The sequence below is a fragment of the Artemia franciscana genome, chromosome 21 (genome assembly GCF_032884065.1).
Source record: "Artemia franciscana chromosome 21, ASM3288406v1, whole genome shotgun sequence".
NCBI lineage: Eukaryota > Metazoa > Arthropoda > Branchiopoda > Anostraca > Artemiidae > Artemia > Artemia franciscana.
In genome coordinates, this window is record NC_088883.1 from 13,913,617 (window position 1) to 13,934,871 (window position 21,255).

The 21,255-nt window shown below is 35.0% G+C and overlaps 2 protein-coding genes across 3 annotated transcripts in view; both read left to right on the plus strand.

Moving 5' to 3' along the window:
- LOC136040691 (uncharacterized) overlaps window positions 1-21,255 on the plus strand; it is a 146,436-nt gene that overhangs the window by 69,620 nt on the left and 55,561 nt on the right. The gene's annotated exons all lie outside the window — the stretch shown is intronic.
- The window catches only part of LOC136040558 (fasciclin-1-like), a 98,124-nt gene that overhangs the window by 56,842 nt on the left and 20,027 nt on the right, over window positions 1-21,255 (plus strand). For both annotated transcript variants that reach the window (XM_065724773.1, XM_065724775.1), the window contains exons 7-9: window positions 1,364-1,524; window positions 18,295-18,546; window positions 20,450-20,661. In XM_065724773.1, coding sequence (XP_065580845.1) covers window positions 1,364-1,524; window positions 18,295-18,546; window positions 20,450-20,661 — 625 coding nt within the window. The remainder of the gene's footprint in view (window positions 1-1,363; window positions 1,525-18,294; window positions 18,547-20,449; window positions 20,662-21,255) is intronic.

Genomic DNA, 21,255 nt, shown 5'->3' on the forward strand with positions numbered 1-21,255 from the left:
TCGAGTGGGAGTGTAGATAGATAAATCCTTACTAAAAAGAAGAAGTTTATATAATTAATTTATTTTGTCGTTAAATTCAGTATTTTTGCGTTGTATTCTGTTTCTGTGCGTATTTGTAATTTGTACTGTTGTTTAATTTCCTTTCTTGTTTGTTATTTATTTATATTTTTGTGTGTATATGGCCATTGGGCTTTTGAAATACACTTATCTATCTATCTATTGTGAATGAAAGCTTTAAAATCATTTTCTCCGGAAATGCCCGGTGCTCTTTGATTTACGGGAAAATTATTTACATGGGATTAATTTGATGCTTCCTGGTATTCTGCAAAATAGTAACCCAGCCAATCGTTACTAAGAAGAAAAAGTTTATATAATTAATTTATTTTGTCGTTAAATTCGGTATTTTTGTGTTGTATTCTGTTTCTGTGCGTATTTGTAATTTGTACCGTTGTTTAGTTGTTTAATAATAAGGGTGAGAAACAAGAAAGTAAAGAAACAAAAAGTAAAAAAATAGTAGAGAAACATAAAAAGATTAATAATGAAAAGATTATTATTTACATAAAAGATAATTATTTCCTTCTTAGCGTCTTACCATTTCCTCGCTATGTTTTGTACTTTTCCTTCTTTGTACCATTTCCTCGCTATTATTCTACTGCTGTTTTTTTTTTACTCTGTGTGCACTATTTTTGCTCTTGCTTCTAGATATGGGCATAGGATTTGGGTCGAATAAATAATTAACCTTTCTTCACTGTTTTCAATCATTATTACAATGTTCTCTAAACTATATTGAGTGATAACTTGAAGACTGAAGAACTGACTGAAAGACTTGACTGAAGAGACAAATATCCGAAGTATCATTTGTCTTACTAATATTAGCCAATTAAGTTGCTTTTTACATTTTTGTATGTATTCGTGATAGAGCACTCTTATAAATATATTTCTTATAGTTAATATTTTCTTAATATTTCTAAATTTTCTTAATATTTATAGTTAATATTATAGTTAATATTTCTATAAGAAATATTTCTTATAGTTAAAGACCAAATGATTAGCTGATTAGAATCGAAACCAGTAAAATCTTGTTTGAATTTTCTCAATTGTCTGTTTTATTGAATCATAAATCAGCACAGAAATCAGCTTGATTTCTTAGCTGCTCGTGTCTTATCATGTAGAGGTGGCGTAACTGAGGCTTTCCTAGTAGCAGAGACCACTCGGCTGCAAGTCCTATGGACATTGTCGGTTACAAATTTTTGAATCATTTTTTGGTTTCCAAATGCCTTCAAGTGTTTCATAGACTATCTGAATTACCCTTACTATATGCCTATCTGCCTTAGTTAAGATTGCTATCTTTAAAATCTTTCAGCTTCAGTTCAAAGCAACACTCGCTCCGGTGACTATAACCATCCCAAAGGAGTTGTCATCTCGTCAATTGTAAAAGCCAATATTCCGGTGAAAAACGGTGTTGTACATTTGATAGAAAAACCCTTGGTTGTAATTGACAAAGACATGGTGAACTTTCTGAAGGTAAGTCAATAGTGTGTACATACGTGCATATATGTAACCTAAATCTATGTCCTATGAATGATAAAGCTCAAAATTTTCGCCCCAGGTAAATTTGCTGAAGTTTTTTTTTCAACTGCTATTTGTATATATATATATATATATATATATATATATATATATATATATATATATATATATATACACATATATATATATATTTATATATATTTTTATATATATGCATACACGCACATACATACATATATATATATATATATATATATATATATATATATATATATATATATATATATATATATATATATATATATAAAAGGTAAAGGATACGGCATTAGACTTTACAGTCCCTACCGGCGGTGCTGATCTCCGTTTCTTGGCCCTTCAGCCAGGAAGTGCAATGGGGGGTTGGGGGCCAGCCATCCTGTGCTTTCACACACCCTTCCTGTTTACCTTCCCCAGATTTCTCCAGGTACCCATTTAGAGCTGGGTCGACTCTGGCTAAGCTTACAGAGTCACGCCACTGACCCCCGTCCCAACTGAAGAATTGGGTACACTGGGATTCGAACCCGCGTCCTCTCAGACAAAGGATCCCGAATCCAGCGCACCAACCAACTCGGCCAGGACGGCTCTATATATATATATATATATATATATATATATATATATATATATATATATATATATATATAACTATTGTAGCCAAACTACTTCCGAAAGCTACCTGTGCAACTCCCCCCCCCCCCCCAATCTCTCCAAAAAATTTTAGTAAAAAGTGGATATTATAAATCATCTCCAGGAAGTCTAAGGACATTCATCATTATTTTCATAATGTATATATCCTAATTAGCTATATTCATTGCTTATGTATCCTTGATTCTTAGATTTGTTTCCCTGGTCCCTGAACTCAGATATTGCCAATCTTTTTTAATGAATGTACATACAGTAATAGAGAGAGAAAATAATATTCCGGAAAATATAGGTTCTGTTGTATGTTTATGTTGTATGTTACGTTTAGTTTTAATTATGATGGATAAAAGGGGTAAAGGATACGGCATTAGACTTTACAGTCCGTACCGGCGGTGCTGATCTCCGTTTCTTGGCCCTTCAGCCAGGAAGTGCAATGGGGGGCTGGGGGCCAGCCATCCTGTGCTTTCGCACACCCTTCCTGTTAATTATGATGGTTGCAGTATCACATGCAACTTATTAAATAACGAACTTTAGCCCATAGTAACCGAAAATTTAAAAACACTATTTGTGTTTAAGGTAGGAAATAAGGCTACTAGCCGGTATTGTATTGATTAAGGAGTCAAACAGGGTTGCCTTCGATCCCCATTTATATGGATTATTTGATGGACTTTATCTTAAGTAGCATGGCTAAGGCTATGGGAGAGCTTGGAATCAAGTGGAAAATAAGGCTCTCCTAGACTTAAATTATGCTGATGATTTGAGCATCCTAAATGAAAATGTTAGCAAAATGAATGAATTCTTAGAGGTTTTGAGAGTCCAGGGTGCAAGAATGGGTTTGAAAATTAATGTTAAAAACAGGCACGTACGCAGGAATCTTTTTCGGGGGGGGGGGCAAAACCTTCAAAACAGCAGATATAAAGTAGCACTTTTTTTTATTTAGTAACGCAAAAAGTACGTATATTGGAAAATACAGATTAACTTTAATCTGTAAGAAGACTGAAGCCTCAAAAGTACGTTTTAGGCTCAGGTTATGTTCATAGCGATTTAGAACCAGTGATTAATCTATTATATCCCACTGAAAGGGAAATTTTGGGATTAACAGTGCAATATGGTTGCTGTGGGGGGTAGTTCTTCAACAGCAAAAACGTAGATTTTAATGAAAAATGATAGTTTCCAAAATTGATCCATTAAAAGCTGTACTTTATCCTGAAAAGGGGGGATAAACGCCCTAATATCAAGGATAATTCTATTTTGCTGTGGAAAGCAAACTCTCTTTACAAAAAAAAAAATAACAGTACAATTCCTAATTACTTCAAAGAGGGTAAAAAGTTAGACAGAAAATGGGTTAATAATTGGGCAATGACTTGACCGGAATATTGCATGCTGTAAAATCCCCCAAAAAAGGCTTCACACATGTATCTAGATTCTTGTTAAATGTCCTACTTTTGCCAGAAATCCCAAAAAACCATTGAGAAATTAAACATTTCACAAAATTTCGGGGGGGGGGCCGAAGCCCCTCCCCCCCCTGCGTACGTGCCAGGTTAAAAAGACTATGTTGCTAAGATTTGGAATAAGTGAAGATTAAGAGTCAATTTTGGGTTTTACATAGACTTTGTTCTTCCTACGTCTAGAGGCGCATAAGGCAGCAACAGTAGTTCATCACAACCACCTGTCCTGAATGTTTAACCAGGGCTTTCTTATCGGTGTTCTGGCCAACTTACCTCCGTCTCTAGCAGCCTTTTGAAGATTACTTTGAGTCTTCTAGACTAGAGTACAAAGCATTTCAGTTTTTTTCTTTTTTACGATCCCACTGGCTGTCCTATAGTACTCAATATTAAAAACTTTCAAAGGACTGTAATATTTCATTTCAAGAGCTTATCTGCCACCTTTTAGGATTTCAACAAAATAAATAATCATCTCAAAGTTTTATGCTAAAGAGTCCACTAATCGAATACGGCTTCTATAAGTCAGGCGGTGAGAAAATCAATAAGTCAATGTTTCTCATTTCAGTATTTTTTTCCTATATTTGTTGTATATTGAGAAACTTATAAGGACAGAAAAACTTCTCCAAGAGAAGTTTTAGTCTCTTTACAAAAATCAGTCACCGGGACTAGCGGCTTGTCATCGCTATTAATTTAAAAACACAAAGTTTTGCCTGATCTAAGTAAATAGCAAATTCGAAAGTTAAAACGAACAAAATTACTGCTTCGCAGTTATTGTAATATGATTTTGAAAAATTATTCAAATAAACTGCCTTGTGATATTCTCTTATGTTTACAGGATTCTGAAAAACTAGCACTTTACTGAAAACACAAAACCGATGCAAAAAAAGAAACAGGAATATAAATAGGAAAATCCGTAAGTAGCCTGCAGAAAATAAAAGAATCATTCATAAAGCTCCGAAGAGTCTTTTACCGGCCAAGAAATCAATCAGTTTTATGGCCGAAATTTAACTCTAAAAAAAAAAAAAAAAAAAAAAAGCTCATGAATTATCCAGGAAAGCGTTAGTTTTTGAGAACTTTAAAGATAGAGAGAAATATCAAGAGCCAGTTTATGTTGAACAGTTTTTCGACAATGGCATCCGACACCTTTTTCGAAGGGTTTCAGGATCGTTGTCAAAATTCATGTCTTCAAAATAAAATTTAACTATTAAGATTAATCAAGTTACATTTCTAAATCAGCTAAAATTAAAATTTTTTCTGGTTTAACAGTTTTTTTGACAGTTCCTTGACAATTGTTTAAACGCATTTTAAAGTTTTTGGATACTATGAGCCGTGGTTCGCTCTTAAGTAGATTGCAGCTACTGCTGCAGCCATGATTCATGGTGTTTCAAATCTTGTTGCCCAAAGGATAAAAGGAAAAATCAGTTTTATTTTAGGCCTACGATTCTAATCCGGAAAACAACTAAATATGAAAAACAAAATTTCAGTTGCAACCCACGCTGCATTTTTTGTCATTCATGCAACACTGGGCTTTCACAGTTCTTTCCCTGGTACAATTTGACCTGCGGCCAAGGCTTTATCCATAGAGGGGTTCTACCGGTTTTGAATCCCCCCCCCCGGAGAATCTTGCCAGACTAAAAAAAAAACCTTTTTTGAGAGAGTGAAATTTTCGAAGAATCGAATATCTTTTACTGCAAGATTTGTGTCACGAGACACTAGGGTATGCCTAATCTCTTTAAATAGTTTTAAATTCTCTTCAACAAATTTAAGGTGGCTTTCCTGGAATTATATCTGCCAGAAAAGAGATCTTTGCGGCAACTAGGGGAATCTTGATTCTATAAGCCTCCCCCACCTTTCTATACTTATCTGCAACTGATAACCACTGACGCGACTTTTTCAACGCACAATTAGTACAAGATGCTGATTTTCAGCTGTTTACTAAGCTTTGATTCTAGGTCTGTATTATTTGATTTATAACCATAACCACTTACAGCCAACGGTTTATAGGCTTATTTCCTGTTTCCTAATTGATCTAATTTGTCCGTCAAACTTCAACAGGCTTAGTATCCGTTGTTATGATTAGCCTTTATGTTCCACTTTGATTCATATTTCTGTAACCAAATAATCCTTACTATTCAGAGATCTAAAAAAAAATGTAACTACGGGGATAAGTCATAAAAAATATAGCTGAAATAGTCTGAAATAATTATTGAAATAAATGAATTTCAATATATTTCATTGAAATGAAATAAATTTGAAATAGTCTGCTCCTTAATGATGAAATTTGTTGAAAAAGGTTTACTCTTTTAAACGACCCTCAATAAAATGAAATGACAAGAATTTGAGGGCAAGTTTTAGTACTTATGATCTTCTAAGTGTCATGCTTTTTTCGCTGAAATTTTGTGTATATAGGCAAGTCCACTTGTGGACTGTTGTCCATAAAAGATATCTTTCCACTTGATTAGAAGAAGGATTTATCTCCTGGTTTTCCAGTAATTTCATATACCACTCTTTTCATCTGCTGTGTTTGGAAAATGGTATGCATACCCTAAAAATATCTGTGTCCTTGAGTGCACTTCTTTTCTGTTATTATTATTAAAAAAATGAAATAGTGGTGATAATTTTTTTTAGGTTGAATTTGTCTTAATATGTAAAAATTTCCTTTAAAATATTCTTTATTTGCCTGTTTATAGTTTTTAGAATACCCTTCTTAATAATCTGCAATCTGCGTAATATAAGTTTATCATTGGTCCAATGGTGGATCTAGGGCTAGATCTTGGGGGAGGCCCGATTTGACAAGGGTGCCAGTGAGCAAAATCTGGGGGGGGGGTTCAGTGTGACAAAGGTGCCAATAATTGACCAAATTGGCAAATTTATTCTAAAATAAGAGTAAAAAAGAAAAAGAAAACAAGGAACGAAGGCACCAGAAAAAATCCTGTGGGGGTCCCCTCGACCCACCCAGGATCTGCCACTGTATTGGTCCGTATAATAAGTACGATTCGACCTCTAGCCAAAACAAACTGATTTTTAAAAAACATTCTTTTAATATTGCTCAAAACTAATTCTACTGCATTTTTTTTATTTATAACACTTTAATTTTTTCTTTCTTTTACATCCCTCATCAGAGATTCGAGGTAAAATTTATACAATATCCTTTACCCGCGTTGTAATTATTTTAGTGACTACCATTGTATACCATTTTCTTTTCCTTTTCAAAATTTATGCTGCTCTCTTAAACAAATGGTTTAATAATATCGTGCATGAGTGTATCTTTTTCAATTACCCCAAACCTTATGCCTCTCAGTTGACGCCACTCTATACCATGCATGGATTTACATAAACCTTTTTGAAATTGTGCTCAGCTTAGCTGTAAAGAGTTACCCTGCGGAATGCTTACAAGTAAATATCTTCAATTTTTGTTTGATGTTTTGTACCATGCATGAATTATATAAAAAAAATTTCTAATTATGCGCCTTTTACCTGTAAAAATTACCCTGTGCAAAGTTTACAAGTAAAAAAAAAAGTCCAGTTTCTTGTTTTGCGTTTTATACCACATAAAGGTAAAGGATGCGTCACCAGACTTTACAATCCCTACCGGCGGTACTGATATTCGTTTCTTGGTCCTTCAGTCAGGAAGTGCAATAGATGGTTCCTGTTTACCTTCCCCGCGTTCCTCCAGGTACCCGTTTGGAGCTGGTTTAACTCTGGCTCAGTTTAATTCATACAAGAAAAGTCACAAACGTCCTTTGAATTATGGGGCTCCAACAGAAATAGGTGGTGACTTTTTTAAGGGAAGACTAGGAATAAAAAATATTTTTACATGTAAAAGGGAATCTTGGAATCGGCATTAAAGGAAACTGACTAGGACCTAATAACGTACACTCTGGGAATCATGGTTTTTTAGGTATCTTTACGCTAAGCATTGTTTTCATAGTTTGTGGGCACTGAATAAACAAGAAAAATAAGCAAAACCATCAATTTATAGTTATGTCTCTGGCTGTTTGTCACAAAAGGATACTTTTTGAAATAAAAATTAATCAAAATCTATTTTTTATAAATTTAGTATACATTCTAGAGTTCACGGGAGGCTGATGAGAGTTGGATCTTTGTGCTTTAACATTTATGTTTTGAGAAATAACTGTTTAAATTAATTTGCATATTTAAGATTAAGCTTTGCAAAACAGCTCATTTTTTTTTTTTGTAATTCAAGTTGTGTAAATTCTTAAGACATTTGGTTGTCATTTCTTAATTTTTTTTTCCTATGAATATTTTTAGGGGTTCCTAACCCTTAGCATAGACCAAAAGACATTGGCAACTAAAGTCAACCCTATTTTTGATGATATACCATGGCTTTTGAAGGATAAATAACTACTGACGCATAGATAGTACGATATCACCAGGTCGAACTAGAAAAAGTTCCAAGAATATCAAATTCTAAGCTAGTAAAATCAAACAGTTCGTGGTAACGAACTGTAGTAAGGAGCGACCCGGCTCAATAGTAACCAAAACTCTAAAAAATGGAATTTTGATACCAATACTAACGTAAAGAGAATCGCATTTTAATGCTGATTTTAAATATATAAGTTTCATCAAGATCAGTTATACCCATCAAAAGTTACGAGCCTGAGAAAATTCGCCTCATTTTAGAAAATAGGGGGAACACCCCCTAAAAGTCATACAATCTTAACGAAAATCACACCATTAGATTCAGCTTATCAGAAAACCTTGTTGTAGAAGTTTCAAGTGCCTATCTACAAAAATGTGGAATTTCGCATTTTTTGCCAGAAGACAAATCACGGATGCGTGTTTTTTTTCTTTTTGTTTTGTTTTTTCCTAGGGGTGATCGTATCGACTGAGTGGTCCTAGAATGTTGCGAGAGGGCTCGTTCTAACGAAAATTAAAAGTTCTAGTGCCCTTTTTAAGTGACCAAAAAATTGGAGGGCACCCAGGCCCCCTCCCACGCTAATTTTTTCCCAAAAGTCACCGGATCAAAATTCTGAGATAGCCATTTTATTCACCATAGTCGAAAAACCTAATAACTATGTCTTTAGGGACGACTTACTCCCCCGCAGTCCCCGTGGGAGGGGCTGCAAGTTACAAACTTTGAGCTGTGTTTACATATAGTAATGGTTACTGGGAAGTGTACAGACGTTTTCAGGGGAATTTTTTTTTTGGTTTAGGGGGGGGGGGAGATTTGAGGGGGTGGTACGTGGGAGGATATTTCCAAAGAGGGACTTCTCATGGGGGAAGAATTTCAATTAAGGGGGGGCGCAGGATTTTCTAGCATTATTTGAAAAAACAATGAAAAAATAAATATGAAAAGTTTTTTTTTCTACTGAAAGTAAGGAGCAGCATTAAAACTTAAAACGAACGAAAATTATTACGCATATGAGGGTTTTACCTCCTCGTTATACTTCACTCTTTACGCTAAAGTATTTTTAGTAATTTCAACTATTTATACTAGGGCCTTTGTGATTCAGAGGTCATACTTAAGGAATTGGGACATTTAAGTTTTATTGTAAAGAGCCAGGTATCGACGAGGGTTAAACCCCTTATATACGCAATAAAAACATACGAATATAGAAGTTTGTTACGTAAGTTAATTCGTAAGTTACGTATAATTTTTACCAATGAAAAGTTTGTAAAAAATTAAAATTTCTAGTTGCCTTTTTAAGTAATCAAAAAATTGGAGGGGAACTAGGCCTCCTCCCTCACTCCTTTCTTCTCAAAATCTTCCGATTATTTGCAATTAATTAATATGCAAATTTTGTTTTAATTAATTATGTGTGGAGAGCCAAGATCAAAACTTGCATTAATTCAAAAACGTCCAGAAATTAAATAAAAAAAACAAGTTTTTTTAAATGAAAGTAAGGAGCAACATTAAAACTTAAAACGAACAGAAATTACTCCGTATATGAAAGGGGCTTTTCCTCCTCAACGACCCGCTCTTTACGCTGAAGTTTCTTACCGTTTTAAAAAGTAGAGTTAAGAGAAAGAGTCAAACTTTAGCGTAAAGAGCGGAGCGTTGAGGAGAAAAACCCCCTTTCATATACGGAGTAATTTCTGTTCGTTTTAAGTTTTAATGTTGCTCCTTACTTTCATTTAAAAGAACTTGTTTTTTATTTAATTATGAATAGGAGCAAGGCTCTTTTAAGTAAGACCTTAATCAATTCAGTAAATTCCTTTGCGTGATATTGTAAATCATGGTGATTAAAATTGTATTGCAAAAATCTGGCAACAGCTGATGATAGTGAGGATTGGCTTGCAGAGTTAGTGACCATTCACACGGGGCTTGGTCGCAGTCATAGTCACAACTACGACTACGACTTGACAAAAAGTTTCCGTTGACACGAGTCTCAGAGTCTCAATCCCAGGTGTAATAATAGTTCAATTTGAATCAACTCACCAGCAGGGTCTCTGATGATTTACCATGTCCATGTCTTTTTTTTTCTTTTGCCAGTCTGGCTTGCTGCAAGAATATATAGTCCCGGTCCTGACAAAACACACAAAAACGCCAAGTTCTGAACCTCCTCATCATTTTTTAACTTTCAATTCTTGCGCCAAATTCATAAGCCACGATTGGTCGGTCTTGTAGAACCAGGTTCAAGAAACAACACTGCTTGTGAACGGAGGAGCTTGGAACCTAGATGTGATAACCACTACGCCTAAGCCCCGTGTGAATGGCCACCTAATGTGGATCTCAACTGTGGGCTTTCATTTAGAGATATTAGATGGCGCTGCTGGTTGTTCTTCTCCGAGAATGTCTCGAGTTTCCGATTTCATTAGGTTTTCAGTTTTCCAATATACTCCAAATCTGAAGAACATACTGCATCGCAAACTATAAAGAAGAATGGGACAGAAGTCACGCATCTTCACTTTTTATGTCTTAAATCGTTACTAGTTATGCTAGTTTTAAATAGGAACAAATAGGATAGCTAAATGTGGCTAGCAAACAGCTTGAAGCGTTGTTTGTAATCTTCCACTCTTTAAAATTTATAGTCATTATGATTCACAGTTGTTGTAAAATTTGCATTGTTAACGTTATTAGAAAGATAAAATAGAAAGAAAGGGAGAGAAGGTAATAAATTCGAAAAGGCTAAATACAAGTCTGTATTTACCAAGAGAAAAAGTTCAAAGGACTGAGAAGGATGGAGAATGATGGAAAGGAATTACTCTTAAAGAATATCCTTGGAAAGTTTGGAAGAAGATGAATAGAACACAAAACTAATACCCATATACGATAAAGGTCTTTCTTTTGGGTGAAGGTGCATCAGAATATTGTTTGTAGGGAGGAGATGTCAAAATTGTAGGGGAGATCAACTTAGCATCTAATTTGTAATATTTCCAAGACCATTGGGTTTCTTCGGACCATTTTTCTTATTGAAAAGGAGGTTTTCTGTTTATGCTTATGAAGATTACTTGGATTACTCGTGCAATATTTAAAACATACATGGAGTCGCCTAGCATGCTGGTTATCTCTATTCTTAAGTGCCAACTGGTATTTTATTTATTTAAGAATTAACGACGCTTCTTGACTACTAAGGTCCCTGCGTCGGCCCTGCAGTGCATTCCTGCAGCGTGATTCGATCTCTGGGTCCCGTATTACCAAGCTAAGGTCAAATTCACTGCGCCACCACAGGACTGCCAACTGGTATGGAGGGCATCCTCCTGCATTTTGAATATTTTGCCGTTTTCTTCGAAATGTCCTATATTTTGATATCGTTTCCCTGCTATTTTCTATTTCTTGGAATTGGGAGTCTTATGTCTGCAGTACTCTGCTGTTAATATTATTTTTATTCCTTCTATAGGGTGCTTTTTTCTTCTTTGAAAAGGGCTAATTCTTTCCTGTTCTTGGTACCAAGGGCGCATCTAGGATTTTTGTTCGTAGCGGGGGGGGGGGGGGGTGGTCTCAATAAAAAATTTCTGAAACTGCATCAAAAATTTGTTTATATACATTTTCTTACGAGCCGGAAAATTTTTTCGAAGGGATTCAAACCCCGTAACCCTCATCCCCTCCCTAGATACTGCCTTGCCTGATGCACACTCGCACAGAGGTATTTTGTTGTCTTTTGTCTGTTTGTTATTTTGATATCCTTTATGTAAATTTTTGTTCTAACATAGCCTTTTTTTTTCATGCTGCGCAATTTTAGGGCATAGTAAGTAGAACAAACTTCTAGATTAAATTGATGGCTGTGTTTGAATCTATTTTTTCTAAAAAATGTCCACTTCTGAAAATCTGCAGATTTTTAAATATTCACACACACGCCCGGGTAATTGACGATCACATTTCTATGTAGCCTATCATTAGATGCGCAACAGCTCCTTTATATTTGACGGTGTAGTATAAAACACAGCAAAAGTTGTAAACAGGTTCTGTATAATCCCAAAAGTGTCCCTGTGCTTCCGAAAAAGTCCTTAAAGTCCCCAATCCATTGTTTCAATTCTTTAAGGATGACCCCTGAATCACAAAGGCCATATAATTAGAATAAATTTGAAAGTACTAATACATAATAACTTCTGTTCGTTTTAAGTTAAGATGTTGCTCCTTACTTTCAGTTGGAAAAAAACTTGTTTTTCTTTTAATTTAATATATCTATGTAACTACACTAGCCTACCTTAAATTTCTACTTACTTAAGTTTCGCTGAATACAAGCTCCTTTTCGTTCAGACATTTTCTGAACTGACAAAACTCACCCTGGATGCTGGGATTTTGTTTGGATTTGAGATTATCAAGAATCCAGACTCTATACATGGTGAGTGTCTAAATCCAATAAAAGTGGCAAAAATTCAATAGGATTCTATTCTCAACTGAAACACGGACAATGAAGAAAAACGGGTTTAACAAAAACAGAAACGCAAAAACGACAAGAAATAAAACGGAACAGAAACATAAAGGATAGTGAAAAAACGGATACCTGTTTTCTGTTTATTCCGTTTCTAAAAAAAGGACAGAAAACGGTGGATATAAACAGAAACGGAAACGGTGCCGACCCCTATGCCGCAAATCGACCCTCCGTAAAAGGTCAGAGACCCATCGTAAATCAGTGAAAATTTCACAGATCTTCTATCAAACTGGATGTACCACTTGAACAGTTGGTACAGGGTAAAGACATGATTGATAGTGGATCGTCCTGGTTGAAAGTTGCTCGATGTTTGCCAATAATAGGAACTGTAATTGCTTAGGTTCTACGGAGGAAGATCCTAATCAAGATTTTAGTTTCGTGACTTATCACGCCGATGGTTTTATCACTCTTTCTTTGAGTCTTTTTATCGATTGGGACTAATCTTACTTGACATCATTGTCTTGCAACATATTCAGTAGGATCAGGTGGCTGATGTGACACTACGGTATAGGTCTACGACCTCTTCTAAACCAGTGTTTTTTTTTTAGCTCCGTGTCATCACTATCTTATCCTGAAGCCTTGCCATCCTCCAGGAATTGTATTTCCACTTTATTCTCCGAACGGGGGAAGTGGCGGGGTGCCACAGTCTTTGATTTGGAAGGAGCCTAGGACACTTGGCTTCATTGCCTTTTACAGGCCAAATATCCTCTCGAAACAATCCTTCCATCAATTGAGCTTTGTTTTTTTGTCATCGATGTCGTTGCCTTGTTCATCCTAGATTAGAGACATATCTTTTCTGGTGGAGAGCTCATGGTTGTTACATTTCTTGAATTGGTTTCGTTTTCCTTACACTTCTCGATACTATTGTTTTGGTATGCCTTCCTGACTTTCTGTTCAACTTTTAGTTTGAGACGTTTGTAGACATTGCGGCTACTTTGGTCCGATTCGTTGCTGTGTAGATGTTTCTGGTCACATAGCCGTATTATGCCTTGAGGGATCCAAAGTTTTTAATCATAAGTATTTTGCCAAGAATGGCCTTTGAAATCTCTAATGTCTTAGGGGTAGCATGTCTGGCCAAGCGGTCAATGTCTTCGTGAATTTCAGGGGAAGTGAAGATATTAAGATGTCTCGTAGTTTTTTTGACAATTTAGTGTCCCTTGGTCCGTGCCTTCCTTCCTAATAAAGGCCTCCTAAATATCTACAGGAGGGTCTCCTATGTGTCGCCTGGGGACGCAGAGTGACCTCACCGAAGCTCCTACTAAGTGACTATACATTTCCGTCATATGGTGGCGAAATGTGATTGATCTCTGCTCGGAAATACAGGGCCCGGGGTTCGATCTCAACTGCAGCAACCTGCTACAGGGCCTGTAATTTGGTTCCTGTGATGAGATAAAGCGTCTGAATAAAAATATAAACAAGGATATGAAGAAGAAGGTACTTAAGACCAAGTCCACGTGATCTGTTCCAACCTTGCAGATATCGGGTTTATATTAAGATGCAAATTTATTGTGCCTATATTGCCTATATTGATATAAAGGTAATCAAAAGTTGATGTTTTTTTTTACCTGAAGGTCTCCAAAAATTATCTGCATTTTTTATTTCAAAATTTTTTTAACAATTAGTTATTTATTTTTGTGAAGTTCCTGACAAAGAATTTTTTTTTAGTGTAAATTAGTTTTTGGAAAAAACAAATGATTGTAAATTCATGATATAGCTCCCTTTCCCAAGAACAGAAATGTTTACTTGCGCAAAAACAGTCTTGTTGGCTTCAGTTTATGGGTACATGGTAATTGTATTATTTTTTTGTCTTGTCTCTAACAAGACATAAAATAATTCTAACATAAGGAAGACATCTGGACTCCTGACGTGAAGCTTTTGTAGAATCAATAAAGAAGTGGTCTTCTGAATATATTGGTTCGGGATCTGGGCCAACAATAAATTAAGAACATTGTTTGGATAAAGAATGGTGATAAGCTAATGCAGTTACAGTGGTGAATAGTCTGTAATAAACAAATTTATGGATCTACTTTGTATTTAGTTAATTTTTCAATACGTTCACAGAAGGGAATGGGGTGAGTTGCCCCCACCCCTCGCGAAGATCCCAAGGATCCACCGGTAATTTTTTTTTGTAAGCGGGGAAATAATTTCTTTAAGCACTGCATGCCAAATCCCTCTTAGGGTTTACACTCAATGTCCCAAATCTGTCCCAAATCTAAACACAATATATACAACACAAGTTAAGAGTAGCTAGGAGTATCTAGGCTATACCAGAAACAAATTAAACTAATTGGTTTTCAATCAAAATGGAAAAGTAGACGTTTGAGATTTTATGACTTCACCAGCCAATAAAGCAATAGATACAGCAAGATATGGTGTAGCTTTAATCGAGGAAAAGGGAGGAGGATGCATTTTTGGGCTTCTAAGCCTTCACCAGTTGAGAATAAGCATCGGCACTGTTTCTGTTTTTGAGAAAAACAGAAACAGAAAAAAACAGTTAGAAAAAAAACAGAACAGAAACAGAAACAGGTCAAACAAAAACAGGTGACCTGTTTCTGTAATCTATTCTGTTTTTCGAAAAAACAGAAAACAGCTGTTTTTAAAAAAAAACAGCTGTTTTTCCTGTTTTTTCCTTACTTATTCTATTTCTAATAGGAAAGAAAACATCTTCTTGTTAAATCCTTGTAGCCACATACAAAAGATGAGCAACTTCGTGTAATTCAACACACTAGCGTATTTTTAGGGGGGGGGGGCGAAATTTGTCATAAAATGTGTCCAATCGGGTGATACCAACGCTATATTCCTTTCAAGCTTAAATGTCATTTATAATTGACAATTTACCCTAGTTGCTCTTAGACCGTTGCTTTAGCGGTAAACCATTGCTCAAAGCATATACCAACACTATATTCACCGCTTAAAGCACGGATGCTTTCAAGCCGAGGCTACTTAGACCGCTGCTTGCTAATATATACCAGACAGACACAGAGTCATCCCATCTAGCTTATGTCCACCGCTTAAGTTAGAGGCTATTTAAACCGTCGCTATAGCGGTAACCCATTGCTCTAAGCAAATACCAACGCTCTATAACGCTCTATGGTTAGACCATTGCTCAAGTGGTAATAACCCTCCGCTACACACATACCAAGGTGTCTAGGTTCACCGCTTAAAGTACGGATGCCTTCAAGCCGTGGCTTGTTGGACCGCTGTTCTAGCGGTAACCCATTGCTCTAAATAAATACCAACGCTATATTCCTATTTTATATGGGATTTCATTGAGCCCATGTTTGCCGCTTAAAGCACGAATCCTTAAAGCCGTCAATGGTTAGACCGTTGCTCAAGCGGTAATAGCCATCCGCTACACATATACCAACAGTAGAGACATTGTCATATGGGGTTCCCATCTAGCCCATGTCCACTGTATAGCGTTCAAGCTTCTCTCTCTTTCGCTCAGATTTACCCCGCCGTGAATTAGCATGAGAGGTTGACTCTAGTTGAGCATTGTGGAGTGACATGCATGAGAGGAAAATTTTCAAGTAGTCAACCCGTAGTCAACGGGTTGACTCTATTTCGGCATTGTCAAGGGACATGCATGCACGGAGAGGTGTAGCATAAATGGGAGACAGTCACAACGGCAATCAAAGGGGTAAAATTAACCTTGACTGGGTTGCCCACTTAATTGGACAATCTGTCTTAGCTTTTTTCTACAATTGGCCATGACTTTGACTTTTCCCACAACTATTTCCTTTTTGTTTAAATTCAAAAATCAACGGTATCATGGTATCATGCCCGCTAGATGTGCGTTTCGGTACGGTAGGTACGGGTAGGTATCATGCGTTTCGGTATCATGCCCGCTAGATAGCGCGGCATTTGAAAAAAAAAAACAGAAAAAAAAAACAGAAAACAGATAAAAAAAAAACAGAAACGGAAAAAAAAACAGAACAGAAACAGAAACAGGTAAAACAAAAACAGGTAGCCTGTTTCTGTTTTCTGTTCTGTTTTTTGTAAAAACAGAAACAGAAACAGGCAGAAACAGGCAATAAAAAACAGAAACAGAAAACAGAAACAGTGCCGATGCATAGTTGAGAAGGCAGTAGTACCAATGCGGTTTGTCTAACTCATAGCACAAGTTATACGTAGTTTGAAATGATTAAGCTATATGGAAAATAAACGAAAATATTAAGTTTTTAATAAAAAATATTATTTTTTATTAAATTAAAATGGATTAGATTTTATTAAAATAAAATTAGACATATGTTGGCTTTTAAAACTTCATCTATCATTATGGCAGTACTAATAGTAATGATATGGCAGCAACAATAAATTGAAATTAATTATAAATCATACATCTTACTCACAATCGTGGAAATTCTCATTAGTTTTATTCTATTGTATGTCTGTAATTCATTTTCTAATGCACGTATTAACATATATTTTGCATAAAAAAGAATGAGATAACAAGTAACAGTCTCTCATATCAAGGAGATCATATCTCAGGGATTTACCCAAAGACCAGAGCTACATAAACCTGAAAAACAAATACAGATTAGGGGAGATGGTTGTCAATCCCTTGGATAAGATTTGTGTTCCCAAAGATTTATACTAATTTAAAACAAATATCCGTTGGGCTGCATTTTCCCTCGGTACCCTTGCTTTTACGATAGTCTTAAATCATCTTTTTTTCTTGTGTTCTTTCAACTTCTTTATTCTTTATTCTTCTTCCTTATTCTTTATTCTTTATTTTCAACTCTTTTCCCTCGGTATCCTTGCTTTTACGATAGTCTTAAATCATCTTTTTTTGCTTGTGTATTTTCAACTTCTATATTCTTTATTCTTCTTCCTTATTCTTTATTCTTCTTCCTTATTCTTTATTCTTTATTTTCAACCCTTTTCCATCGGTATCCTTGCTTTTACGATAGTCTTAAATCATCTTTATTTGCTTGTGTATTTTTAACTTCTATATTCTTTATTTTCAACTCTTTTCCCTCGGTATCCTTGCTTTTACGATAGTCTTAAATCATCTTTATTTGCTTGTATATTTTTAAATTCTATATTCTTTATTCTTCTTCCTTATTCTTTATTCTTTATTTTCAACTCTTTTCCCTCGGTACCCTTGTTTTTACGATAGTCTTAAATCATCTTTTTTTCTTGAGTTCTTTCAGCTTCTTCATTCTTTATTCTTCTTCCTTATTCTTTATTCTTTATTTTCAACTCTTTTCCCTCGGTATCCTTGCTTTTACGATAGTCTTAAATCATCTTTTTTTGTTTGAGTATTTTCAACTTTTATATTCTTTATTCTTCTTCCTTATTCTTTATTTTCAACTATTTTCCCTCGGTATCCTTGCTTTTACGATAGTCTTAAATCATCTTTATTTGCTTTTATATTTTCAACTTCTATGTTCTTTATTCTTCTTTCTTATTCTTTATTCTTTATTTTCAACACTTTTCCCTCGGTATCCTTGCTTTTACGATAGTCTTAAATCATCTTTTTTTGCTTGTGTATTTTCAACTTCTATATTCTTTATTCTTCTTTCTTATTCTTTATTCTTTATTTTCAACTCTTTTCCCTCGGTATCCTTGCTTTTACGATAGTCTTAAATCATCTTTTTCTGCTTGTGTATTTTCAACTTCTGTATTCTTTATTCTTCTTCCTTATTTTTTATTCTTTATTTTCAACTCTTTTCCCTCGGTATCCTTGTTTTTACGATTGCCTTAAATCATCTTTATTTGCTTGTGTATTTTCAACTTCTATGAAATCAAAGGATTTGAAGTTCATCTTTTATTTTACTGATTTCTAATTCTAGGAGGAAAGAAATGGAAGACTACAGGAATTTTACAAGGTTGTTAAGGACTACGCTCCTGATTTTATGGAAGAAATAACAAGGGCTGGTGAACTAACCTTATTTGCCCCCTCCAACGATGCTTTCATAAATGCAGATCAAGATATCCTTTCTCGGTTGTTGGCAAATTCTGAAAAGCTAAGAGAAGTTTTACAACTGCATTTAGTTCGAAGACGAGTTTCAAGTGATGACATTGAGCTAAGGACTGTTGTTGAGGTAAAATATCTGTTTTGAGGTATGCTTAATTGCCTGAAATTAAGACATAATCCACAATTAATAATACAGAAGTTGCATTAGAAAGCGTCTCATTGCTTTTGTCACAACTTGATAAAATTATCATATGAATGTCAAGTTTATTCGTACACATCACATATATTTTATCATAAATATATTCTTTATTGATGAAGATAGAAAAAATAAGAAGAAAAAAAATTAAAAAAACAAAATAAAAAAAATATAAAAAGAGAATAAAAAATAATAAAAGAATAGAATAAGGAATAAAAAAGATGAAAAATCTTTCCTGAATCAAAAGCTTGTTAGAAAACTCATTTTGTAAATTCACTGAACTAACACAATTATAATGATAACATAACATAATTGTTCCTTTAGAAGCACACAATTTGCTTTCTTCTTCCCTCCTTTTCTGTTCCCCTCACCCCTAACCTACAAAATATACGCTACCCTAACAACCAATAAGAGATTTACAAAGAAACTGGAATCCCGCCTGCCTACTTATATGAACACCCTATACAATTTATGCTTTAAGCATAATTCTTTACTAGGTTTCAGTATTAGCTTATCATAATTAAAAGTGTTGTTATCATTCTTTTAGTATTCTTAAATGATTAATTATGCTTTGAAAAATTTGCAATATTGTTCGAAAAACAAGCTTTAGCCTGGTGTAATAATAATACAGTTTAATCCAGTTATCTATTTGTAGAAAAATTAAATATTGTCATTGATTTTTTTGCTAGATAAAGGCCCCCCTGGCCTCTATCCAAGCTTGAAATTCCAAATTTTCACGATCTGCGTGTTTTTGTGATTTCCGCTGTAGTTTGTTTTTAATTGATGTTCTTGTCGAATTGTGTCTCCTCCGAATGTAAGCTTCTGCATCCCCACTAATCGCTGGCTTTATTCAGTAGTGGTTTTAAGCCTCATAATTGGGAGGGGGGTATACCATGGGAGTGTAAAATTATGAAAAAAAGGAATTAAATGTCAGATGTTATAAGAACTATGAGGGAGGAGCAACTGCCCCTCCCTAGGCCTAAAACCGCCACTGACTTTATCCGCCTTTTTGGTATTAACTGGGTAATGCAATCTATCAAAAATAGCTTTGTAGTCTAAGTAGAAATGTTTCATGGGGAGGGGAAATTTTGAACAGTGAAAGAAGAATAGCTCTAAAGTCGCCCTGTCTCAGTCTTGATTTGGGATCATCTTCAAAATCAGCTGATACTTGTTTATTTTAAGAAAAAATTGCTCATTTTCGCTTATTCTGCAGAATAGTTGGTAGCTTAGGATTAATTTAGATTCAAAAAATTATTTCTCGAAAATGGATGTGAAATTTCCACTCCCGTGTGCCATTTCTTCTAATAGTGTGCATGGGAAAGCTCTTTTCCAGTTTTGAAAGATATATGATGATGTTGAAGTATGATTGTTATTTTCTTTTCTTAAGTTGAGAACATTTTGATCCTGAGGAGCAATATTATATTTTTTTTCTAATAGGCTACTAGAAAAAGAGTGCAAAATGGCAGAGTAAATGACATTTTGGCTGCTGTTTAATGTAGTTTGTAGATGAATGAAGAAACTGGTAGAAGTATTAAGAGCTTTCTTGTGGCTATTGATACCATTTTGTTATGTAAGGAAGGTTTTTGAATTCAAGATACGACAAAAAAATCCTTTTTTTAACTTATTCTTTTAGGGAAACAATATGATGTACCACACTTTGGAAAAAAAAAAAAAAAAATGGATTAGATTTTTGACTGGTCTTGAATATTTTGTCGGGAGATGCAATAAATAAAGCTTCCAGTAAGTGCCTCGCAACACTTTTTGGATTTTTTCAAACGATTTATACGGCACACAGAAACTGTATAATTAATGAAAAGTATGTTCTATTTTACAGGTGGATACAGCCGATCGTCATAGGAAGCTATATTTTAATGCAATTGGGCAGCTAAGCAACCGTACCCTAACAGTTGAAGGTGGTGGTGTCAACGCCACGATAGTTCAAGGGGATATAGCTGCTCTGAATGGGCTAGTTCACATTGTTGATAAAATTCTTGGAATTCCTTCAGCTTCAATGCTGGATAAAATTTTATCAGATCCTATGATGAGGTACGTAGATCAGAGTATAAGAATTAGTTAATTTGAGAATAAGAGGTGCACATCAAAATAGACTTGGATTAAATATCAAATATGCTTTGATATAATCACTCGTTGCAAGGCTTTAAAACCTTTGTCCCTTTGTCCGTGAAGATAGGTGTTCAAGTCCTGATGTCACTGGTTATTTGGTTTGGAACGGGTGACTCCGTCAGCTCAGCCAGAGTCAACCTGATTCTTAATGGGGTATCTGGAGAAATTTGGGGAAGTTAAAAAGGAAGGGTGTGCGAAAGCACAGGATGGCTGGTCCCCAACCCCCCTGAAGGGCCTTGAAACGGAAATCAGCACCACTGATAGGGATTGTCCAAGTGCTGACCTTTTGTGCTTACCTATTTCTTACCTTTTGTTGTTGTTTTTTTTTTTTTACTCGTTGCAAGCCGTTATATGGTTAGAGGTACTAAAAAAGCATTTTAAGGAGTTACCAGTGGAATAGCCAAAACTTCGGAATGGCATTGAATGTGGCGACATTATTTTTATACTAGTAAAAATTAAATCAAAAGTATACAATGATTTTTATTATTTTAAATCGTTTTCTTCAACTCAGTGACT